Source organism: Nicotiana tabacum, chromosome 7 (genome assembly GCF_000715075.1).
Source record: "Nicotiana tabacum cultivar K326 chromosome 7, ASM71507v2, whole genome shotgun sequence".
NCBI classification, from domain to species: Eukaryota; Viridiplantae; Streptophyta; class Magnoliopsida; order Solanales; family Solanaceae; genus Nicotiana; species Nicotiana tabacum.
In genome coordinates, this window is record NC_134086.1 from 132,293,302 (window position 1) to 132,320,263 (window position 26,962).

The 26,962-nt window shown below is 37.6% G+C and overlaps 1 protein-coding gene across 1 annotated transcript; it reads left to right on the forward strand.

Annotated features, from left to right (window-relative positions):
* The first annotated feature begins 12,515 nt into the window (after nt 1-12,515).
* LOC107799966 (sucrose nonfermenting 4-like protein) lies at nt 12,516-25,822 on the forward strand. The gene is given in 14 exon segments (XM_016623110.2): nt 12,516-13,243; nt 13,336-13,423; nt 16,179-16,271; nt 16,273-16,359; nt 17,005-17,112; nt 17,256-17,315; nt 18,595-18,684; nt 19,806-19,940; nt 21,546-21,690; nt 21,756-21,929; nt 23,705-23,768; nt 23,886-23,955; nt 24,855-24,972; nt 25,462-25,822. Coding segments are annotated over 14 exon segments (1,455 nt in total). The 5' UTR covers nt 12,516-13,115; the 3' UTR covers nt 25,557-25,822.
* Nucleotides 25,823-26,962: the final 1,140 nt, after the last annotated feature.

Genomic DNA, 26,962 nt, shown 5'->3' on the forward strand with positions numbered 1-26,962 from the left:
TGACAATCAGACTTGAAAAAAAAAATGAGTCCCACATCGACAATGAAGGGGATGAGTGGTCTCCTTATATGGACATGGGCAATCATCACCTCTTGAGCTAGCTTTTTGGGTTGAGTTAGGCCCAAAGTCCATTTAACATGGTATCAGAGCAGGACCCATCCCGATTTTTTAATGTTGGGCCACCATAATTGTCCATGCTCCGGATGTCCAGTCCTGCGCGTGAGAGGGTGTGGAGTCTCATATCGATAATGAAGGGGATGTGTGGTCTCCTTATATGGACTTGGGCAATGCTCACCTCCTGAACTAGCTTTTGAGGTTGAGTTAGGCCCAAAGTCCATATAATATCTCTCTTCTCTTTAGATAAATCATATTTTTCTCCACCATTGACTGTTGGGGCTCAAGATGAAATTTTTTTCAAGTATCTGGTGAATAGTGTCAAGAAAGTTTTCTCTCCTCATATCTCTTATAATCAAGGATTTTGGACTTATTTAGAAAATTCACAATCTCGTATATATTTAGAAGGAATATGCTTTCTCGGAATACAGGCAATAAAGTTCCAACCTACTTATAAGGAGATTCAAAAGGCTTGAGGACCTTCAAACCTACACAGAGTAGTTCATCAGATTATTTCTCACACTATAATTTGGCTAAAGGTGTTCAAACTTAAAAAGTAAATAATATTTTTCAATGAGTAGATGCATTAAAAATATTAAATCAGACTACATAATATTTAGCTTTGTCATTTTGCTTTATAGTTCATCTCTAAAGCATCATTCAAGTACTAAATTTGAAATGTGTTTTTGCATTTTTATTGTAGATTTTAGTTGAAAAAAGAAAATCACTCAGAGGATTGTAGTATAAAAGAAAAAGAATCATAAGGCACCAGTAAAGGAAAAAAGTTGGAAGTTAACAAAAGAGAAAAAAAAAGAATCGGCCTCGACGGTGTCCGACATGCGGAAGCGACAAGGTTTTAAATAGACTTCTTGGAATCAAGTCAAATAAACTTTATTTTTTAAAATAAAACTAGTATAATAGTGCATGTTTCATGTGGTGTGTGAAATATATTAAATTTTAAAAAAAATATTTTTTATAAATCTAGTCGAGATAATATAATATCTTTATTAAATTTAGATACATTGAGCAGTATTTTCTACGATCAAATTTTTGTTATGGAAAAAAATAGAATTTTAAAGAAAATAGATTGGTTAGATATCAATTATTCTACGAAAATAGATTTTATAGTAAAAAATAATCCCCTAAATTGTGACACCAAAAATATATATTGCTCAAGAAGATATAAGAAACAACTAGGGAATATATAGTTTTTTGGTCTGTCCATGAAATACACACAAATTATATGTTTTTAAGCATCATGAATTTCTCAACTAATATAATTTTTGCCTTGATAATTATTAAAAAATCATCATCAAATTTCATAATTGAGAAACCTTACTCCACATAGTTTACAAGCAATATCCTTCTTCTTTCGTGCAACGATCCGACCGGTCGTTTTGAGTGTTAGAGCCCAGATCCCCTATTAACTGCTTCTCCCGTATCCATTTCTGCTATTGTGACTTGCCGGGAGGTTTTATTTTGGTTTATGGAGGGTTTTGGGACGCTTAGTCCCTAAATAGAGTTTTAAGCCTTAGGATTCAGACAATAGTCGGAACTGTATGAAGAATATGCCGAAATGAAGTTCCGTCAATTCCGTTAGCTTCGTTGGGTGATTTTGGGCTTAGGAACGTGTCCAGATTGTGATTTGGAGGTCCGTAGCTCATTTAGACTTGAAATGGGGAAAGTCAAAATTTTGGAGTTTTGGACCGGTAGTGGAATTTTTTATATCTAGGTCGGATTCTGATTATGGAAGTTGGAGTAGGTCCATTGTGTTGAATGCGACTTGTGTGCAAAATTTGAGGTCAATCAAACGTGGTTTGGTCGGTTTCGGCATCAGTTGTCGAAAAGTTTCAAGTTTCTTTAAGTTTGAATTGGAGGGTGATTCATGATTTTAGCGTTGTTTGATATGATTGAGGGCTCGACTAAGTTCGTATGATGTTCTAGGACTTGTTTGTATGTTTGATTGAGGTACGGGGGGCCTCGGGTGTGTTTCGGATGCTCAACGGATCATTTTGGACTTTGGAAAGATAGCAGAGTTTTTTGGTTTCTGTTGCAGAAGTTTGTTCTTTGCGTTCGCGAAGAGGAGATCGCGTTCGCGAAGAGGAGATCGCGTTCGCGAAGAGGAGATCGCGTTCGCGAAGAGGAGATCGCGTTCGCGAAGGGGTGGCCAGTGGAAGCATCGCGAACCCAAGGAGTAGGATGCGTTCGCATAGAGGAAAATGGAACAGCTGTGGCCTCAAAGATTTATTCTACGCATTCGCGTAGAGGAGAACACGTTCGCGAAGGGGCTTGCAGGTGAAGCTACGTGTTCGCTATAGGACTCTCGCGTTCGCGAAAGAGGAATTTCGATCAGTGGAAGATTGTTCATCACGTTCACGGTGGTGTCGACGCGTTCTGAAAGAAGAACGCACCTGGGCAGAATTTAAAGTTCAAAATGAAGGTTTTGAGTCCATAACACAAAATTGGATTGAGAGCTTAGTAGAAGGTGGAATTTCGAGATGATTTTTAGAAGAAGTTATTGGGTAATGATTCCTAACTCCTTTATGGTTATATCCCACTAATCTATGCTTAATTCCATCATTTTATTTCAGATTTGAGGTGAAAAATTGAGAAAAGTTCTTAGGCCGAATTTTGGGGTTTTGGTCGAGATTTTAGTATCGGATTTGAGTAAATTTGGTATGGTTAGACTCGTGAGTGAATGGGTGTTTATATTTTTTAACTTTTACCCGATTCCGATACGTGGGCTTGGGGAGGCTATTTGAGCGATTTTTCAATTTCTTGCCTTAACTTTGATTTCAATAGCTAGATTAGTTTTTTATAGTTATATTTATGTTGTGTAATTAATTTTGGCTAGATTTGGGCCATTCAGTGTCAGATATTCGTGGAAAGAGCATTGTTTCGGATTGTATTGAGCTTGGTTCGAGGTAAGTGACTTGCCTAACCTTGTATGGAGAACTTCTCTTAGGATTTGATATTATTTTGATATGTGGGCGTCGTGTACGTGAGGTAACGAGTACCTACATGGGCTATTTATTGTAAAAATCCATTTTTCACTAAGTCATAACATGTTTTCTTCTTATTTGAACTACACTAGCATATGCAACTATCCTGCTTAGTTAGAATAGCATGCCTACGTGTTTTAACTGCCTAATTAAACTTTGTGCAGCATGATTAGTGAAGTTACCTGTTTTCATTGACTTGAACTTAGTTGAAACCGTATGTTTTCTTGCTGTAATTGTTATTTCTATTGGTTGAGCTACATATTTACTTTGGGACTATGTAACGGTATTCCGGAAGATCCCCTTGTATTGCATATTTACTTTAGGACTACGGAACGGTATTCCAGGATATTCCATGTTCTGCATATTTACTTTGGGACTACGGAACGGTATTTCAGGAGATCCCCCTGCATATTTACGTTTGGACTACAAGACGGTATTTCGGGAGATCCCCTGTGGTTATCACTGTGTTATGAGTTGTTTTCTTTCATTTATTCTATATCTGTTAGATTTCCGTATCCATCTTTACTACGATATTTCATTCTGTCTTATTTCATTATATTTATACCAGTAGGGCCCTGATCTGACCTCGTCACTACTCGACCGAGGTTAGGCTTGGCACTTACTGGGTACTATTGTGGAGTACTCACGCCCTTTCTTGCACATGTTTTTCGTGTGCAGATCCAGGTTCATCGTAAGAGCCTCATCACTAGTTGCAGTCGCTGCTACTTATCGGAGACTTCAAGGTACATCAGCCCACACCCGTAGATCCTCGGAGTCGCCCTCTATCCTCCTATGTTCATGTTTTCCCTTTTTCTGTAGAAAAGATGTATATAACAATTAAGATTTCTTAGTAGCTTGTGACTTGTGATATTCCGGATTTTGAAAATTGTTTGGTGCATTTCAAAGGTGATATTTGTATATTCCGAGTGGCATTCAGTTGCTTATTAGATATTTGTTACTGTTAGTGGTTTATGTTCAAGCTTTTATTTCATTTCTGCAAAGCATTAGGCTTACCTAGTCGTAGAGACTAGGTGCCGTTACGACAACTTTCGGAGGGAGGAAATGGGTCGTGACAAGTTGTATTAGAGCTCTAGGTTCATAGGAGTCGTGAGTCACAAGCCGGTTTATTAGAGTCTTGCGGATCAGTACGGAGACGTCTGTACTTATCTTCGGAAGGCTATGAAACTGTTAGTAAAATTCCACTTCATTTGATTCTTTGTCGTGCGAAATTATTGATGTTACACCCCGAGGATATATCCTTACTCCACCATTACAGACCCTAGCCACGATACTTACGGTAGCATAGGGGAAACGCTAAAACAAACAACAACGATCCAACTATAAGCAAAATAAATAGTAACTACATGCACGCTACTAGAATGACTAAACTAGTACAAACTACTACTACTTAGAACCAAATGTAATGTTGTGGAAAAAAAAGATCACCAAATGTTGGGATTTAGCGGTATAAATTGGTTACATGGATGTGTAAGCTGTGAATACACATCCAAGAGAGTATGAAATTAAAAAGAAGAGATAATCAAATTACATAATAAATTATGCATGAACTTTTGGAATTTTAGTTAGATGATGAGAGTTTAAGATGCCAAAGTCGTGCAATAGCAACATACAAATGTAATATACTTTTATTGCCACAAAATTGTAGTGCCAATAGAATACGACCGGCACTTCAAAGTGTACTACAGAAAGATAAAAGAATTTAGGGAAAGAAAAAAAGGAAATGTAATATGAGATGATAAAGAAGTCAAATGTTGTGAACCTATATTAAAGTGAAAATATTAATATTACTACTTTCGAATATGTTTTAAATTATACATATAAAATAAAAAGGTTTATGAGATTTTCTTTATTATAAAGATAGAAATTATTTTCTTACGTGAAAAGAAGGTTAACTTTTTATCATTTTAAGAATTAAACGTACTAAAATTTGTACTCTTTATATGAGATTGAGAAAATTAGAAGTTGAGAAAATATACGTATTTTTACATGAATGTTTTAATGAAATAATAGTGTATGTATTGATTTTATATGGTACCATAATTTATTAATATTTTAATATTTAATAGTAGTGCTTTAGGATGAGGACAAGACTATTTTCGAGATTATAAGTATTTATGGTATTACAAACAAGTGATAAGTAAATTCGTGGAGGTGAGAGGGCAAGCAAATCGGAGAAAATGAGTTTCGTCGAACTTTGACAATTTGGAATAAAATACGATCAAAGCTATAATACCTTGTAATTATGGGCTAATAATATACCACATGACCATGTTAGTATGATGTATAAAGTGTATTAAAAATAAGTAGAATTTTAAATAATTTGAGATAATTCTTAATTATGCGAGCATTAATCCACGTGTAAGTGGCTAGAGTGACTAAGCAATGCTTAGTAGGTGGACGCGGAGGCTTGAAAACATAATAGATCTTAAAGTGTAACACATGGAACCGTCCAGGATGTGGAGGATACAAATCACAAAAGATTTTGTAAGACTGTTCAAAACTCATTTTAGAGCTTTACGACACCGAACATACGACAGTACTTGACAAATGGGTTCATGGGGAAGAATAAAACTCATTTTTTGCTTGTATTTGGATTTGTAACATATCTTATGAGTTTCCCAAGTGCAGTAGGCTTACAAAATGGAACTCTTTTATTGATACAAAATTATGAGAGTGAATGAGAAGTTACAGAAATAAGATTTGGACATTAAGTTCGTGAATTGTTTTAGAACAAACAACATGCACTAGCATCTTTTTCATAAAATTTATGTGTTTCTTATGTAGGGACTTATACGCAGATTTTCCGGTACTTTTAGCAAAAATTATGTCCCAATTTTTCTTGTTCTGCAACGTCAACTTCCTCTTTCACTCCCTTGACACTAATATCTTATTAACCACCTTTGAAATTGTTCTAGCTCTATGCTCTAAGCCTCTAAATAACTTCTGTTACAAGGCTTTAGCAAAATAGCCGGCATGCTATGTGATTATGATTGAGGCGTGGAAGAGATTGTTCATGGATACAAGTAAAAAGTTGGCCTTAAAGGTATGTTAAAGCTATCCCTTCTTTCTTTTGGCATGATCTACGACACGAATGAAATGAGCACAAATTCCATAAATAAATCTATTCATAGAAATATTAGAGATGTCTATTTTCTTGAATTTTCATATGTCTTATTATTCTATCGTATGTCCATGGGTTTCAAAAATACGTAAGTTGGTAAAGTTTATTTCATGATATTAGCCAGAGGCATAATGGTCTTATGACGTACTGAGAGATTTTATTAATATATTTTCATGTGCATTTCATGCATCTACATATGCATATTGACCCATGACCAGATGGCGTTATATACGCGTATATATATATGTATATGGGATATGGGAAAGGTTATGGCGTTATATACGCACCACCACCTGATCAGCTAGTATACGTTGATGATTTTGCCCACAGTGACACCAAATGGCGTTATATACGCGTATATATGTAAATATATGTATATGGGATATGGGAAAAAGGTTATGGTGTTATATATGCATCACCACCCGATCAACTGGTATACATTAATAATTCTGCCCACAGTGGCACTAGATGGCATTATATACTTATATATATATGTAAATATATGTATATGGGATATGAAAAAAAGGTTATGGCATTATATACACACCACCACCCGATCAGCTGGTATACGTTGATGATTTTGCCCACAGTGGCACCAAATGGCATTATATATGCATATATATATATATATATATATATATATATATATATATATATATATATATGGGATATGGGAAAAAAGTTATGGCATTATATACACACCACCACCTAATCAGCCGGTATATGTTGATGATTTTGTCCATAGTGGCCGAGATGATATGATGGGATACCCTCAGAGGCATGATGATATTATAAACACATGTACCTATGCACGACATGACCTTCATACGTATATACATGACACTATACGTATTTCATGATTTACAGAGTCATCCTGACTTACAGGGTATAGACAATCAGTTTGACGAGCCCTCATAGTAGACGAGGTTAGCATTCAGCGAAGGATCGGTAAGGTTCCACCTCATTCGGAGTGCATCCATGTCTATAAGTCATCGTATTAGAGTTTTGCTACAGACTTATGGGTAGGCCGGTACCCTGTCCCATTTTATGTCAAGTAATCTTAGAGGCTTTGTAGACACAGGTTTATTATGTACAGTATGTTAGAGGCTTTGAAGGCCCATATGTATTCATATTTTATGAACGATGGTTCATTGATGTAACATTTGCCCACTTACAATTGTACATTACGAGTTGTGGCCATGTTGGCCCATGATAGTTGAAAAAAAAAGAATGAATGAGTTACAGAGTGGTTCACTCGGGCCAGTGCGGCACCGGGTGCCAGCCACGCCTCCTAAGGTTGGGGCGTGACAATTGACTTCGAAATTCTAAACTTCTGTCTTCTATTCTCTCACAGATGGTGATGACACGTGCTACCGAAGATGACCAGGCACCCGCGCCCTTACTAGAGCCACCCGAGCCTGGGGCCGGGGTAGAGGTCGAGGACGCCCCCATGGTGCAGTAAAAGCACCCTAGCAAGCTGCTACAGAGGAGCCACTAATAGCTCCAGTCGGAGAACATGCACCTAATAAGCCTACTACTCTTACTCCAACTCTTCAGGAGACTCTTGCATAGTTCATGAGTATGTACATCACTTTAGCTTAGTCATGGTTGATTCCCCTTGCTCCAGCCACATCTCAGGCCAGGGGAGGAGCACAGACTCCCGCTGCCTACACCCCAGAGCAGCGGGTTCAGGTTGATCAGATTCTAAAGATTATATCGGTACCACCTGTATTCCCAGTTCAGCCCGAGGGTAGGGAAACAACTTCGAAGGAGGAGGAGCGTAGGCTTGAGAGGTATAAGAAGTACGACCCTCCTACATTCAGTGCTCTAGCATAAAAGGATGCTCAAGGATTTCTGGAGGAGTGCCACCGTATCCTCCGTACTATGGGCATAGCAGAGTTGAGTGGAGTTTCTTTCACTGCCTCTCAACTTCGAGGAGCAACCTATCTGTGGTGACATACTTATGAGTTGGACAATCCGACTGAGGCAGCTTCCCTTACATGGACTCAGTTCTCGGATATATTTTTGAGAGAGTATGTCCCTCGGAGCCTCAGGGACGCATGGCGCGCAGAGTTTGATCAGCTACGGCAGGGTATTATGACTATTTCAGAATATGCAGTCCGTTTCAGTGACTTGGATAGACATGCACCGGCCTTGGTTTCTATAGTTTGAGAGAGGGTTCGTCAGTTTATTGAGGGATTCATTCCCAGCATCAGGACTAGTATAGCCCGGGAGCTAGAGATGGATATCTCGTATCAGCAGGTGGTGAGTATTGCTAGGAGAGTGGAGGGCATGCTTGATCGGGATATGGAGGAGAGAGAGGCCAATAGGTCTCGAGATTTAGGCCATTATTCTGGTGCCTGTACCCCAGCTGAAGTTCGTCATGGTAGGGGTTATGTGAATTCACCCCATTCATTTATCTCTTCCAGCATCCAGTGATATTCTAGCTCCTCCTAGGCCTCAGGAGCCTTATTATGCACCTCCGGTATCTAGCGCGCCTCCTGCACGGGGTGCTTTCAGAGATCAGTCCAGCAGACCAGGCCAGAGCCAGTCACAGCAGCCACACCCTCCCAGAGCTTGTTTTGAGTGTGGCGACACTCGTCATATAGTGAGGGATTGCCCCAGATTTAGGAGGGGTGCACCTCCACAGACTTCTTAGCCACAACGTGCCATTAAAGTACCAGCTGCCACCCCATCTGCTCAGCCACTCCACTTTCTCATCCAGCTCGAGGTGGAGGTCGGGGAGGTAGAGGTCGCCCTAGAAGGGGAGACCAGGCCAGATACTATGCCATTCCTGCTCGTACAGAGGCCGTTGTTTCCGATTCTGTCATTACAGGTATTGTTCCGGTCTGTCGTAGAGATGCATTGGTTCTATTCATTCCAGGCTCCACTTATTCTTATGTATTGTGAGCACGTGATTTTTGTTTTTGCGCGACAGTCGCTCCAAAAGAATAAAATTGGTCCTAATGATAAAAGCGGTTTAAACTTAATAAAAGCATGTAAGTCATAACATTGTATTTAAATCAGATATTTAGCCATTATAACAATTTAAGCGACCGTGCTAGAACCACGGGATTCGAGGGTGCCTAACACCTTCCCTCGGGTCAACAGAATTCCTTACTTAGAATTTCTGGTTCGCAGACTTCATTTGGAAAAGTCGAAAATTTCCTCGATTTGGGATTCAAGATAAACCGGTGACTTGGGACACCAAAAGCCAAACCTTTCCCAAGTGGAGACTCTGAATTAAATAAATAATCCCATTTTCGAATATTGTCACTTAAATTGGAAAAACTCCACCCGCGCATTTAACCCTTCGGGGCCGGGCGCGCAAAAAGGAGGTGTGACATGTATCATCTTATTTTCCCCCGCATTTGGGCGTATCTTGGGATTTCTTTAGTTCCCCTGTTTATGTGTCTGCTCCCGTGGGAGATTCTCTTGTTGTGAACCGCGTGTATCGGTCGTGTTTGATTATTCTTAGTAGTTTTGAGACTAGAGCCGATTTATTATTGCTCAGCATGGTAGAATTTGATGTTATTTTGGGCATGGATTGGTTGTCGCCCCGTTATGGTATTCTTGATTGTCACGCCAAGATTGTGACACTGGCTATGCCAGGTTTACCGCGATTAGAGTGGAGAGGTACCTTAGATTACACTCCCAGCAGAGTTATTTCATTTCTTAAAGCTCATCGAATGGTTGGGAAGGGGTGTGACGTGTATCTAGCCTATGTGAGAGATGTCAATATTGATACCTCGATTCAGTCCCAGTAGTGAGAGATTTCCCTGATGTGTTTCCAGCTGATTTTTCGAGCATGCCGCTTGAAAGAAATATTGATTTTGGCATTGATTTGTTACCGGGCACTCAACCTATCTCTATTCCTCCTTATCGAATGGCCCCTTCTGAGTTGAAGGAGTTGAAAGAACAGTTACAAGAATTGCTTGATAAGGGCTTCAGTCGGCCCAGTGTGTCACTTTAGGATTCTCCTATCTTGTTTGTGAAGAAAAAGGATGGTTCTATGCGTATGTGCGTTTATTATCGCCAGTTGAACAAAGTCACAGTGAAGAAACGATATCCTTTGCCTAGTATGGATGACTTATTTGATCAATTACTGGGTGCCAGAGTGTTTTTCAAGATTGACTTGCGTTCTGGTTATCATCAGTTGAAGATTCGGGAGCCAGATATCCCAAAGACTACTTTTAGGACTTGGTATGGTCATTACGAGTTCCTTGTCATGTCATTTGGGCTGACCAACGCCCCAACAACATTTAAGCATTTGATGCACAATGTATTTCGGCCTTATCCTGACTCGTTCGTCATTGTCTTTATTGATGACATTATAGTTTACTCCAGGAGTCGGAAGATCATGAGCAACACTTGAGGACAATGCTTCACACCTTGAGAGAAAAGAAATTACATGCAAAGTTCTCAAAATGTGAGTTCTGGTTAGATTCCGTGGCATTCTTGGATCATGTGGTATCGAATGAAGGGATCAAGGTGGATTTCGGGAGACCCCCATGCACATTTGCGTTTGGGACTATGAGACGGTATCTCGGGAGATCCCCTGATGTTATCACTGTGTTATGAGCTATTTTCTTTTATTTATTCTATCTCTGTTAGATTCCCGTATCCATATTTATTGCGATATTTCATTCTGTCTTATTTCATTATTTATACCAGTAGGGTCTTGACTTGACCTCATCACTACTCGATCGAGGTTAGACTTGACACTTACTGAGTACCATTGTGGAGTACTCACACCCTTTCCTGCACATGTTTTTCGTGTGCAGATCCAGGTTCATCGTACCAGCCTCATCACTAGTTGCAGTCGCTGCTGCTTATTGGAGACTTCAAGGTACATATGCCCGCGCCCGCAGATCCTCGGAGTCCCCCTCTATCCCCCTATGTTCATGTTTTCCCTCTTTCCGTAGAAAAGATGTATAGAACAGATAAGATTTCTTAGTAGCTTGTGACTTGCGGTATTTCGAGTTTTGGGAATTGTTTGGTGCATTTCAAAGGTGATATTTGTATATACCGAGTGCCATTCAGTTACTTATTATATATTTATTACTGCTAGCAGTTTATGTTCAAGCTTTTATTTCATTTCTGTAAAGCGTTAGACTTACCTAATCGTAGAAATTAGGTGGAGGAAGGAAATGGATCGTGACAACTCGCACGATAAGACTTCGTTTCATATTAGCCTTTGGCTTCCGTTTGGTTAGTCCTCGACTTTGAGCTTGAATCTTTTGTCCGTTTAGCTCAATATTGGCATGCATTTTGCTTGTTATTCAATGAGATTTTTCTAACCTTCTAGGAAGCTATTATGCAATGTGATGAGGAGTTATGTATATCCAAAATTCTTATACAACACTTTCACATTAATTAACTTCAAATTAAAATGCCTGATTTAATTCTTTGGCAATTTATCTTTCATTGCACATGTCACAAAACATTTCTTAACTTATTTCTATTATAGTAAACCCTACATTAATTAACGTTAAATCAAAACGATTAATGCAATTTCTTAGAGATTCACCTTAACTTAATCTCTTAGAGAATAACCTTATAAACCTTTAGCGAATTCACCTTAATATAATTCCCTAGCGATTTATCCAACATCTCTTAGTTTATTTTTATTATGGTAAACTCTCATTTAATGAACTTTAAAACGTTTAGTGCAATCCCTTGGCGAATTCACCTTAATGTAATCCTTTACCGATTCATTCGCGATTATGCATATAACCAAATATCTCGTAGCTTTTTTCTATTTATGGTAATCTCTAATGTTAATAAATTTTAAATTAACATCTCGTAATTTACTTCTATTACGGTATACTCCAATTGAGAACGATCATTTCTCCAACATAAAGATCTTATTGTTGCATGCAAACTTTTTTTTTTTTTCAAACATTTCTTGTCATAAGGTGGTTTAATCGAACTAGAACTTTTAATTAACCTTTTTCCTCACTTTTGTGATTGTTGGTGATCGTGATGTCTAAATATGAAAGTCTAAATTAAGATCCAATAACCTAGTATTTAATAGTATAAAGTGAAACTATTTATGTTTTAACGGAGAAATCTGAATATAATTAAAGAAATTAAGATTGACAAATTTGTGGTTTGGTGAGTGAGTTGCCAAGATGGCTAAAAGTGTAACACAAATAAAGTTGGCTCTAACCTATTCTCTTCTCTCCTCCCCTCACCTCATCTACACATCCGTACACGTAATCTTTTTTGTACATGCACGCACATACATACAATTATTTCACCATATTTAGTTTTTCCAATTTGTCCTCTTTTTTCCTTTTCTTTTTCCCCTCATAACTTATTTTTTGCCTTTTTCTTCCATAGATGATTCTCTTCTCCACTTTCCGCCACATTGCACACAACAACTTCAAAGATCTATCATCAATGTCGATACTCTCTATCCTTGCACTCCAAAATTAAATCTTTTTTTCTCCTCTTTAATTTTACTCGATATTCTGAATTTAGGGTTTTTTTTCCGCTTCCGATTCAGCTCAGATCAGAGTTGGAATTGCATTGTTTTCATCATATTTCGTGACTTCATGAAAATTTAGGGTATTTTGTCGCCTCGTGGAAACTTGGATAAATTTTTATTTTTAATTTTTTGGGAGATTGTGGATTGAGAAATTGTGTTAGGGTTTCGATTTTCTGTTTGCATGTGTAGAATATGAGGAGGGGTCCTCTGCCGTAGCATGGAGGATCCCAGAATTGGGATTTTTTAGAAAATTAGTGGGCATTGGAGGCAGATTCTGTATTTGGATTATTTATTAAGTGAAGTGGAAAATTAGGTTTTTTGAAGGTAGTTATTGTGTGAAGTATAAATCTTTGTGAAGGGGGAGATGTTTGGGTCTGGGAGTGATAGTGGGCAGAACCATAGTGGGGTTGGTGCAGGTACTGTTTTGATCCCAACACGTTTTGTATGGCCTTATGGGGGAAGAAGAGTGTTGCTCAGTGGCTCTTTCACTAGGTGATTAGCTGTTGTTCTTTTTTCTTTGTTCTTTTTTATTATTTTGTGAGAAATTGTCTTTCTTGGTTGAAAATGAATATGGAACTATGCAGGTGGCAAGATCACATAACAATGTCACCCATGGAGGGTTGCCCAACTGTGTTTCAGGTTGTCTGCAACTTAACACCAGGATATCATCAGGTTTGTGTTATATGGAGTGTTAATGCTGGTAGTATGTACTTTGTGAAGCTCCTTTGTAGCTTTCAAACAAATAGGCTACGGTGCTGACTATTAATGCTTACCAACGTCATACTTAATGATGGGGTTTTATGAGCTGTTGTTCTGTAGCGTGAGATTGTCAAATGGTAACTTTGGCTAAAAAAGCTAGTTGTTTTAATTTGATCAAGAGATGAATAGCGAGGTTAGATTTTTCAAAGGTTGTTAAGCATATAGGCTACTTGGAAATTAAAATGCGTCTTAGGAGTTCTTTTTTGTTTTTTGTTTTGACGTGCATATGAACAGAAACTATTGGATCTTCTAATTGTAGCATACAAACTCATTGTAAGCATACAAGGGAAGTTGATAGAGACTCTTTAAATGAGTTGCTACCTATATTTTATTCGCAAATAAATCTGCTTATGTGAGATAAGAAAAAAAGATGTATCTGCTTATGAGTTGGAGGATTTAAACAAACATAGCGAAGTAGGAAAGTGGAATGTGAGTGATTGACCTATAGAGCTTCACAATTCTATTACTAGTCAGATTGAAGGTACTCCTTTGTGGGCACGTCACAGGTTCGAACCTTGCTGCAAACAAAAGCCTGGTATTTAAATGGAGGCCCTTTATCCGCCGAGTTTTAAACCGTGCACTACTGGCCCTCGGGGATTTCTCGGTTATTAGAAAAAAACTCCTTTTCGGGCAAGTAATATTAATTGCAGAAAATGAGGCAAATGTTACAGCATAATTGGACATATGCTTCTCGAACTACATCATAGGCATAATCGGCACAACTTCCAGCTAATCAGGAATTCCCAAAACCTGTTCCTTTTGATCTTAGGGATCAACTTCACTATTCAGCCTGCTGAATTGTAAAGAAATCTTTCAAGCTGTGTCCTCAAGGAAAGCAGCAACCCCTTGTCACCGTTTACTTGTCCTCTCAGTGCACAAATGTGCTACAATCACGGCCAGGGCAAGCTTAATGACTTATTTGGCAAAAAACTGAATTGTTCATTGCTTCACAGGCGAACTTTATAAATGTGGCTTTAAATGGAAATATCCTTCCAAACTCTATTGACTAATTGCAACGTGGAAAATAAGACGTTTAGTGTTTCAGGAGAGTTGAGGCAGAGATGCCAGGAGTCATTAAGGTCCCAACCTTATAATCTGCTGAGGGTGGAATTGTTCCTATGACGAGCAAGCCAAAGGATGAATGCCCATCTACAAATCCTTATTCTAAAGTTCTCATAATATAATTCAACCTATTTGCTTACTCTTGTCATTCAATCTGGTAGAATAAAGTTGGTCCTATATCAATACCATTGCTCAAAAATCAGGGTTTTCAAGACCTTTAAATGAAAGCTGAGTTGTAGAGTGAAGAGAGCCTTAGAAGAAAGAGAAGAAGGCGGCAGGGCACTTATTGACCATTGAGTGCACAGAGTGATAGTGGTACCATTGGAAGGGGAATGAAGAAAGGGAGAAGCAACATTGAGATAGAGAGACGAAGAGGGGAGTTAGAATGTTCGAGGTTCATGGTTTAGATTAATTTTTCTGATAACTAAGAAAAAGTTCATGAACTGCACGACTTATTCTCAAAAATGTGCTAAATGCTTCTATGTGTTTAGGTTAATAGTATGCAATATTCTTTGATTTCTTTCTAATATTGATATCTAGTAAATTTTCTTACTTAATAATTTTCCTGAAAAGGGGAAGATGCTTTCTTTTTGCTTATTCCTTCTTCGAGGTCATTCAAATATCGATATTGCAACTAAAGTCTTGAAACCAAATTATATCAATTCTATATCTGGAAGTAGAGGCAGTAGGTCTTGCCAAGTGAAAGTGGCTCCCATAGAGGGAGATCAATTAGCTCCTGTTCATTTATTACGTCAGACTGTTAGAGAACTTCTCCAGTGTAGGGGATAGCTTTTATGATCAGTAACACGATACGGAAAGTTATTCCTCATGTTTTTTTATTCTTTTGAAACAGAAAACCACTTGAGCTAGAATACATTTTTTATTTCTCATGCTTTTTCACGGGTGCCGTGGTGGGTTGAAGCTTGACCTTCGATGCTTTATGTTTACTTTTCGAGCAGTCAAAATGCACTTGTGTTGACATTGGATGAGTTTGAGTGGGAAAACAGCGTTTTTTTATATAGTAGTTGTCTGAAATCCTCTATGTTTTAGAATTTAAAAACTAATTCCTACAAAATAAAAACCCTTCTCAAAAAATTCCTACAAAATAAAAGGTAAAGTGGAATCTTGGTATCTAAAGGGTGCTGGGTTTGCTCTCCCACCCCCCTTTTCTCTCTCAACGTTGGTCGCTGGTTGCGCTGGAGGGTCTAAACTCATATCAGTGAAAAGTTGAGGAGGATTTTTTGCACGTGCAGTTTCGTCATTGTGTGTTGTCTGATCATATTTGATAATGCATATGTTTGCTTCTACTTCACTGTAAAAAGGAGAGAATGGAAGCAATGTTTTGTTGCAGGTAGATTATTTTCATCTCATTTCCCTCTTTGTTTGATAGATAAAGTTTTTAGCAGAGACGAGTTTACATTGTTTTCTTTTTTCTTTCTTTTGGATAGCAATCCCCTTGTTTGGTTCGACATAGTTGAAATGACTATTATATGAAAGGACTAAAACTTCACCTAAGTTAAAGTGACATAGTCAATGAAAATAAGATCTTAATATAATATTTTGTAATAGTGCAATGAAATTGATATGCGTTTTCACTTACTTGCAGTACAAGTTCTGTGTTGATGAAGAATGGCGCCATGATGAGCGTCAGCAATTTGTAAGTGGAAATTATGGTGTAGTCAACACAGATTTTCTTGCCCAGGGAGTCAGATGGAATTCCTGAGATTTTTAACTCAGATGTGCCCGCAAGATCTAATATGGACGTTGATAATGATTTTCTTCGTCTGGTAAGAGGATTAACATTGCTCGTAACTAAAATGTTCTATTAGCTGATGCATTTGGCTCCTTTCCTGCTTCACTTGTTCTCTTGAATTTGTTTCATAAATCTTGATACTCTTTCTTGCCCTTTTTGCTATTGCATTTTCTTTTTGCAACTCATGCTGATATTCAACAATGCGCTATGCCCAGGGATTGTGTGGATAAGATCTCTTGGAAAAGGAATATATTCAAACTATCAAGTGGTCTGTTTTTCCTGATATTGCTCCATGAAATTGATAAAAAAAGAAAAGAAAATAAAGGAAATTTCTGTATGACTATTCAGTTCGCGTTTTCCCAACTTACTTTCTCTTGTGATATCATTCGTTATTGAGGAATGTTATGTAGAAGTTGAAGCTATTTGAGCAATTACTGCTCCTGGGAGAGGAACATTATATTTTTTTCAGTAATTTGAAACTCTTTATTGTTTTTTGTTTTTATTTTTATTTTTTGCCAGTAGGAGAAATTTTAGATTTTAAGTGTTTGAAGATTTACCTATTGTATTGGTTGTAATTGCTGATCTTTGATAGTCCATACCCGAGGATTTAGCATTTCAACAAAGAAATCTCAGCATTACTATCTTTCTATGTAGTGTAACCATCAGATATTACCTGCAGGATGCAGTTCCACAGATATCACAGGCTGAAATAGAGCTATCTCGTCAACGTATATCTGCATTTTTGTCTACACATACTGCCTATGAGTTGCTCCCAGAGTCTGGCAAGGTATCTATGCATTGATGCTGTCTATATTCTCCGCTTAGTAGTACAGGATAATTAACGAGAAGATGTAAACATTCTTTTTTCTTTTTTGATAAGTTAAATGTAAATGTTCCGTGTCTTAAATGTTCCCTGTCTTTCTCCTATAGGTTATAGCTTTGGATGTAAATCTTCCAGTGAAACAAGCTTTTCATATTCTCTATGAGCAGGTAAATACTGTTGCACATATTGAAGACATGCTGTTATCGGCTGTAGTTTCTTGATTTTTTATATTCTGTTTAAGATCCGGCTTCCACCCTATGGATTTTGTAGCTAGTTGTTTAGGCAATCATACTGAACATAGGGGAGTGAGTCACTCTGTACGTGCTCATAGTTTTTGTCAGCTTCGAGGACTTAAAAATAGGTTTATCTATGTAATTGATGATTATTAGGAAATAATGAATTTGTATATTTAGATTTCTAGAAGTAATCTATGCCAAACCTTCTTGTGAACTTTGGTACAAGTCATCCAATCCACACAAGAGTTTTAACTTGGTCAAAAGAATATGTTTCATTGTTTCTACTTAGTTATAATATTGTTAGTAATCCTTACCAAAAAATAATATCTCTTGTTATGACAATAAGGGGCCATTTGGTTTGTCTACAAGTTATACATGAACTTTAGTACGATGATCGTAATATGGTAAATAATTTTGTATTTGTTAATTTTTATTGGATCAAAATATAGATATACAATATATAGTCTAAATTATGCTTGGTTTTAAATTAAATAAAGATTTTTCGATAATACCCTCATTGTATTTTACATTACTTTATCCAACCAATTTAAGATATAGGTTATTATATAAATTAAATGTTATAATTATAAATGTTTACTTATTCGATCGGACCAGTTCTAAGAGAAAGTTGAGAATTAGGTAGATAAAATATGGGTTATCTGAATACCTAAATATTGCATCAGTCCAACAATTATGCCTCAATTTGAAACCGATTGGGATCGATTACAGAAAATGGAAGTAGGGAAGAGGAAGGAGGTCGATGGATGGTTGGGAATGATGAAAGGAGAATGGGCCGTGTTTGGGGTGGGGGTGGGGGTCAAGGGCATCTCGATTACATGTTGAAGTGGTTAAAATCCCTTAATACAGTCTTTCCAAAACAACCGTAAGTGGAATACGTATTTATAAAGACAATAATACTACTATTACTTATGCTATATTTTACTTATCAAAAAAGAAAAAAGAAAAAAGAAAAACAGACTAACATGTTGAAGGCTTTATTGGGTTGATATGCCATAATGCCATTTGTACACTTAAAGATTGATAGTGATTGTGTTCAGTTTTGGAAACATTGGGACATTATTTAATTTTTTCATTGCAATTATAGCTCCTGCTTCATTTTACTGGTGTGAAATGTAATTGAATTTTTATTGCTGTCATTTCACTAAGTAACAGCTTGGATTTGCTGACATCTGATTAAAGCTTTTCCCAGGGAATCTCTGTTGCTCCTTTGTGGGACTTCTGCAAGGGTCAGTTTGTTGGAGTTCTCACTGCGATGGACTTCATCTTAATCCTAATGGAGGTAAGCACTATAGTAATTCCTTCTCTGAGGATGTTGTTTATTGGTTTCGCTTTAAACTTTGCCTCATGCCTTCATCTACGTGTGGGGTCATCCTTGAGCTTTACTTCAACCTTCGATTCTGCTCACCGTCTTCTAGAAATCTTTCCTGTTTGGTTCTTCTTGTTCTTATTTCTATAAGATGCCTGATATAGGATTCCATATATCTGGAAATTTTCATCTCTTCCTCCTCAACTTCATTATAAATTATTGGAGCTAGATAAAGCATGATGAAGATCATCAATGACATAGTTGTAACTGGTTTCATGGCATATTCTGTATAAGCTGCAGATATTTGGTTCTCAGTTTCAATTTAATTATGCCCCAAGAAAATTCACTAAAGCAAAGTGTGAAGTTGGTTCAATCATTGTCTACTGTTTGACATTCATCAGTTGTTGAAGTTTTTATCATCAAACAGGAAAATCTGCAAAATGTGCTCAATGGAGCAATAGGGCTACTTTTACTGATGAAAAAAAGGAGCAACTTGGCTTCTTTGTCCTTTCCGAATCGAATGCTATGTTCTCCCTTTTGGGGCCAAGACAAATTAACATTCACTTCCCTGAAATCAAGTATCTCACCGTTTATCATATATAATCAAATGCTTGAGCCATCCCAGTTTCAACTGTCAGACATCTAAGTGAATCAAAAAGTCCATTACCTTGTTTCTGGATCAGTTGTCATGGAACAATCTTTAATTCGGACGTCTACTCAATAAACGATTATATTATTCTAGAAATTCTGTAAAGATCGAGCAACTTGCTCTGAAAACAAGGCATTATTTATTCTTTCCATGGTATGCGTGCTATGTGTGGATATCCTAGAGGACTATTATCCTGAGTGAAATCATAGTATTTCTTGTCTGTTACTTAATGGTCTTAGAGGGGAAGTCAAGTATGTCTCTTAGGGTTCCATTTCAAAGAAAAGAAAGTTCCATTTCAAAAAGTATGTCTTTTAGTGTTCAAATGTATGGTCCATATTTTATCAGCTAATTTTGTGCAGTTTCTTCCCTTCCCCTTCAACTTTAGGGGACTTGACATCCTTCTTTCTTAAATGAACGTAAATGCTAATATGTTATCCAACTTCAGCTTGGGAATCATGGATCTAACTTGACGGAAGAAGAGCTCGAGACACATACCATATCTGCTTGGAAAGGGGGAAAGATACGGATCAACAGGCAAATTGACTGTAACTTGAATTCGTATTCAAGAAGTCTAATCCATGTAAGCGAATTTCGCAGCTAATTATTCACAATATTTTCATTTGTCCTGACATTTGCTTATCATGTCTTTTTTTCCTGATATTAGCCAAAAGGTACTGGGAGTTGTTTTACTTTCTAGAAAATTGTTGGGGTACCCTTGAGCTTTGCTCCCCCTAGATTCATGAGAGCCTTAGCCTAGTGGTCATCAAAATCCGACGGATAAGAGAGAAGCGAGCACAGAAGAAAGAGGAAAAAGAAGAAAGCCTTTGAAACTTTTGAGTTCAGTATGTTTGAAACTTTATTAGGTTGAATAACGTTGACGTTTGCTGTGGGTGAAGTCATGTGGATTGTTAAATTAGATATGAAATGATATGGTTATTGCAGTCGCTAATACACTACTGCTTGTAGCATTAAATCGTTTAGCCAATTATTTTTGTGATACAAACTAGCAAAAATTTGTCTTTGGTGTGTGTAAATTGCTGAAATAACATCAAGCGTGGAATTTTCCTGAATTTGTAATTTTTACGCGTGTATCCTATCTGATTTAATGATCTCCGTGGTGAATCTAATATTCTCTCCTTTTGTCTTTTTATTATCTTGAGCCGAGGGTCTTTCGAAAACAGCCTCTCTACCCCTTCCGGGTAGGGGTAAAGTCTGCGTACACACTATCCTCCCCAGACCCCTCTTGTGGTATTTTACTGGGTTGTTGTTGTTGTATCCTATCTGATTTACAGAGAGTCTGCTATGCTTCCTGCTAGCATTTTTCTGACAAGCCAGTCTCTTTCCTCTAAAAGATTCTCTGTGTTTTACTATTTTTTAAAGTAATTTGAAGCAGGTGCAGTATTTGCTGGTATATTGCCAGGAGCGAGGAAACAGAATTTTGAATTTCATGAATGTGAAATAAGATTTTTTGGGCTAAAATGCATTTGTTACGGAACACTCAAATTTCTAAGCCTCTGGTTGGCACCTTGTTGGGTAGAAGCATGATAAACAAGACCATAAAATGGGATATGAATGATTCCAGTGATTATCTAACGTGAGTGGACTGAAGATATGAATTAAGAGAAAGATTCCACACCAGAGTGTGCTTTTAAGTGGTTCACATGTAACATAGCTAGTTACTGCTGTAAAACAAGCCTCTAGCAGGCTTCTGGTTGAAAGTTTGGCTTCAGAGTCATTAGATGCACTGCGAGCTAGGTTTTATGATTTGGGTCCTGATTGGCGTGTAACCGTTTCAAGGACAAGCAGTATTATACAACATAATTTAGGCGGAGCTGCTGCTATTGTCTGAAATCTTACAGCCGCGTCACTTGAGTTCCTCTCTGTTTTGAAGAATCTATTTTTCAATTGGGGGTCCTTTTTGCACCTTTATTTGTTCTTTTATCTGTAAATGTGCCCGGGCACTTGTATTCAACCCCTTGTGATTTTTTTGGGGATGGGGAAATGTTGTTGGAATTGTGAAATTCGAGTTATATCTATCCTCTTCCATCTAAGTTCTCTAACCTAATTTGGTGATAATTGTTGACATTTGACGCACTATTGAGCTTAATAGTTATGTTGCTTTGCCTTTCAATTAAGCTTCTGCATAACCCTGGCATTAATATCTGCTAACTTCTGCATCACACAGGGTGGGCCTTATGACTCGTTGAAAGATCTTGCCTTAAGACTTCTGCAAAACAAGGTCTCAACTCTTCCCATTATCCATTCTTCTTCACCTGATGGCTCATTTCCTCAGCTGCTACACCTGGCCACCCTTTCGGGGATTTTAAAGTGTAAGTTGCTCTTTCATATGCTGAATGAGCTGTTTTCTCTAAGCTAATTTCTAAGAAATGTCCAGGTATCTGCCGGCATTTTAAACATTCTTCTAGTTCCTTGCCAATTCTTCAGCAACCAATTTGCGCAATTCCTATCGGTACTTGGGTTCCAAAAATTGGGGAAGCAAGTGGAAAGCCAGTCGCCATGCTAAGACCAAATGCTTCTCTTGGTGCTGCTTTATCTCTATTAGTTCAAGGTGATTCTTCCCTTTATTATTATTTTTCTGAATCATTAGTCGAAGTCAGGATAGTGTTTGCTATTGTATTTTTCTAGTTTCATCTTTTTTTTTTTTAAGGTTTCTTTTTGTCTATTATTTCTTAAATGACCCTGTTTTCTGTTTTTGCTTTCTGTAAGAACTTGTACAAAAAGAGGAAAAAGGAGGAAAAGAAAAGTTTGATTAGTGATTGAGAAGAAAAATCACTCAGACATAAAAATGTTCTATTTCAGATACTTCAAGGTAATAAGATTAAAGACCACGAAGTTTTTGCAAATATGATAAGAATATGCTAGTAGAGGTTCCAGATCCCACTCTTTTACACTTGGGGGTGAAAGGCAACAACGGTGATTGATACATGAGTTGTAGTCAACACTTCGGTGTTTTAACCCAAATACATTATATGGTTGTGGACTCTTTTAAGATATATACCTCAATGCTAGCACCAAAGCCCCATATAGTGGTTGGGAATCATTCAGAGTTGTTGAAGCTCATAGTGCTGGGTATGAAGTAAACAATTTGTACTGCAACACTTAGCAGGTAGCAGTTGAAAAATAGATCAAATGCTCCTCACATCATCAGAGTTGGATGAGTTTTCTCGGTTCTTGGTAAACGGTAACTGTAGTGGGTCGTTAGGACTCCATTTACAGTTAAGGACTAAGGATCAGCTGAGCTTCATTTTGGGGCTCAAGACTAAACAAAAGATATTGACAAAAAAATATGGGGACTTTTCCCAGTATAAAGTCGTTGAAGAAGACCTAACAATAGGCACCTTGGTCTAGATTCACATTCTCGGATCAGAATATGTTTCAGATTAAAACACTGAAAAGGGGTTGATTGAGGTTACAAACAGTGTTGTCATAGGCGAAAAGTGTTAAAAAGCGCTCCAGGTCTATAAGGGCTTTAAGCGCAAAGCGCAATTAAAGTGTGGGCTTTAGTTAAAAAAGCGCAATGAAGAAAAAAGTAAAATATATAGGTAATGCAACAATTAACAAGTTCATTTATAATGATTTCCTTAAAAATTAATTATATCTTTTAGCCATTTATATTTATTATTTTGTACCACTCTATTCAAGATAGAACTTACTGGCAATGAGGTGTGGGTTTTAGTGCCTTGCCTGCACTAAAGCGCAGCCTAAGTGACGCGAAGCGCATACCCGGAGCTTTTTTGAGCTTCAGGCTTAAGCACGCCTCAAATGAGCCTTTGACAACATTGGTTACAAATTAATCACTTCTCTGTCGCTTCAGTTTTCCTGGAAAAATCAGGAATTTGACGAAATAGAATCCTCTGTAAGATAATAAGATGCAGTAACTAAAATATCATGAACCAAAATAGTACACCTTTAACTTAATAAAACAATAGGAGCAGAGTCCACCAACTACTTAAGCTCTTCTATAGTCTATAGTTTGCAGCAATATTCTTCTCCTGAATCTCCTCTATAACTCTATTCAACACTTACCTTAAGGGGTGACTAGGGCCTATGACCTAAGGCCTAAAGGTTTAGAGCGCGATCAGATGCCATGGAGAAGCTCTTTGGCTTCATTGTTTAACTGCTTAGCTTTGTTGGATGTGCGAACTTTTCTTTTAAGCTCAAAATTGGTCCAATTTACTGGTAACCGCTCAACTTGCCGACAACTAGGACTTCCGTGAAGCATTTTCATAATCCAGATGAGAGCCTTAAGAAATTTTTGTTCCAACTATGTCATTTTGCTATGTTAACTTTGTCATCCAACCTATTCTTTATTGTGTATTACAGCTGAAGTTAGTTCGGTACCAATTGTGGATGATAATGATTCCTTGCTGGATATCTACTGTCGAAGGTAATTAGCTCTATGTGAACCTACCGTGCAGCTTTTACGTTGTGTAACCTTCTTACATATTCTTTTACTATTACTATCCTGTTTCAGTATGACGTGCTTTTTGTCATTTTGTGACAGTGACATTACTGCATTGGCAAAAGACAGGGCGTATGCGCAGATTCGTCTTGATGAATTGAGTATTCATCAGGTAAACGTGTTAAGAGCTATTTGAACTACAATTTTTGATTTCTTTGCTGGGATGGTACCTCTATGTTTATGTATGTACATATCAAATTTCCCCAGTTTTTTCCCCTTCAAATTCCCCCACTATTTTAGGAATGCATGTGCAGTTCCACTTATTAGTTTTTGTTCTCTTCACCATCTCCTTAATATTGGAGGAAGAGGTGGATCCTGATCCCTGAAAGATGGATTGAACTAGAAAAGTTTGAGCTAGTGGGGTCTTCATTGCGCTAACTGGCTCCGTAATAGCTTAAGTTATTGTGATTCTGATCTGAGCAGACTAAATATGTTTGGAAAATACACACTTTGTCTGGTCTATAGATCCTTTTGATCTTGCCCTTTGTCTGGTCTATAGATCCTTTTGATCTTGCCCCAGGGCTTAGTTCAAGTGGCAAAGGTTGAGGAAGTGTGACTTAGGTCACAGTTTCGAGCCCTACACCATGCAAAGTTGCTAACTAAGCCTGGTATTTAAGTGGAGAAGGGTAGAGGGGTGGGTCCATTATCCCTGAGTTTTGAAGGCTGTGGTTGGTCCTAAGAGTTGGCCACAGACGGATTTCTCGGTCATCACGAAAAAAAGGGATCCTTTTGATCCTTAATTTGAGTTGTATTGAGGAATTTCCCAGTTGATTGCATCAAGGTTCTGTAACATTCCATGGCCTGTGAGAATAGTACAAGTTTACTTGTTTCTAACTGTCTGCATTGCCTAGTGTGTGCTTATCCATAATATTATAACACTGAGGAGTTTAGGAACAAATTGCATGGACAGCACCTTTTTTGCATATGTATGGCACTTTTCATGCAAGTTGGCGTTGCCATTTAGTGTCCAAACTGTTACTAGAGTTCTCATTTTATCTGCTTCTTCTGCAGGCAATACAATTGGGACAAGATGCAAGTTCTCCTTATGGGTTATTCAATGGACAGAGATGTCAGATGTGTCTAAGGTCTGACCCTTTGCATAAAGTAATGGAGCGACTTGCTGTTCCTGGTAAACATCTTCAGTCTTCCATTTGTTTGAGACTTTCAGTTTGCATTCTGTATCTTTGCTTTTGATATTTACCTTTGCTAAAGTTTTGCCAAAAGAGAGCTTTTTCCTTGTCTATATCTGTTTCTGATGTGTTGCGGTTTTGCGAACACCGAGGAATATCACTCGCTTTATCTTTTAGATGGAAACATTCCATTTTATTTGGACAACTTTACATGAGATAATGCGTACAGCACATTTTTCTACCACTGTCAGCTTCTACTATTTTGTCTATCTTGTTTGCCCTTCTTTCATTTATGGAGGTTGCATTTCTTTTTTGCTGATGTACGAGATTGCTATAGCTGTATTTCCCCTATTTCCTAGTTTATGTTGATTTCCTTGTGAGTTTCTACTGTGTGAACTCAAAGTTTACAACACATTTTCCTGCACAATTTGTAGTTTTCAACGACTTAAATGAAAGAATAAATAAGCAGATCTTTGGTATACTTTCAGGAGCAAGGAGACTTGTCATTGTGGAGGCTGGTAGCAAGCGCGTGGAAGGCATTGTTTCAGTGAGTGATGTATTTAGGTTCTTACTCGGCTGCTAATACAGCCTGGTGATCGCCCCGCCTTTTAGGGCTTTGTTGTGGTGGCTTTATGAAGAAGCCATTGCTTGGCACTCATGCTAGTTACTCTTCAGCAATGCCCTTTTCTCATAGTTGCATTTGTTATTGGTCTTGAAATTTGTGGAGTCCTGATGGGCTCATGCTTTTGACCCCCTTCTTTTTCCAGGATGTGAGTTCAGAAAGAAAGAAATGTCTGTAAATTGAGAGGATCCCAAATTTTCCCTTATTTATATCTTACATTTTCACAACCTTGTTATTATCAACCATGTCATAGTGTAGTTGCTCTGTTTTATCTTTACTAGCTAACAAAATAGCGATGAAGGTGTCAGTAGCTGTATAGTTTCTCATGATGCTGGTTGGTTGCTGGAAAGTAACCTTGCTATCCTTTTTTTCTTTTCTCTCTGTGGTACTTAAATATATGCATTTTAGTGAATGTAATCTGTAGTTGTTGAGTCGGAAACATTTACGGTTACCAACTTTGAACAAATTTGCAAGATATTGTTTGCCATTTGGATAGACGCATATCCCCTTTTGTTGGAAGTACTTCTTGGTTGCACTAAAATAATTGTGTACCTTATTATACCCAAGGGATATAGCTTAGACATGCTGAAGTGGAACGAAATACTAATATTTATCACAATGTAGTTCCATGATTCGGGGAAGGGAATGATGTGAGGGTACTTGGTGGGTTTTGTGCTGCTTGTGTCCGTGATCCTCATCTATGCGATACATTGTGCGGATGAGGAAAGAATTTTGCTTATCGTGACCAGGCTTGGGAGGCTACTTACCAAAAACACGTCTGTGTCAAGTTGTTTCCGTTGGAGCCAATAACCAAAGCCCCCATGGATCTAGAGTTGCTCATATTTTACAGAAGATTGTGACATATAGGAATGATGCCTTATATCGAGAATATCTCATAATCTTTTTTGGTTTTATTTATTTCGGAGTTTAATAAGTTCAGTTTTTATTTTTCTACATCACAAATAGCAGTCTGGAAATTATCTAGATGAAAGTAGAGAGCGCTGGACGCCATATCTTTTGCCCTCAAGTGTGGGTTTGTATGTCCAGGAGATGTTGAAGAGATCTAAGTTAAAATACTAGACTTAGTTTTATATACGATAACGAAATAGAGAAACTATAACTTGCATATAAGTGCAGATAATTGTAAAAGAGGAGTTACAAACGCATGAGTAAACATTACCTCCTGATGAATGACTTCACGTCGTCCTTGATACGAGCATGATGAATAACACGTCGTAAATTTAGCATGTAGAAAACTTTCGGACTCAGCACGGTATGTTGCTCTTGTAAAAGCTTCGAACTCGACTACATTTTACTGCAGTTCTTTCGTGCTTTAAGTAGTGATAGTTTTTTTTTCAAACTTTTAT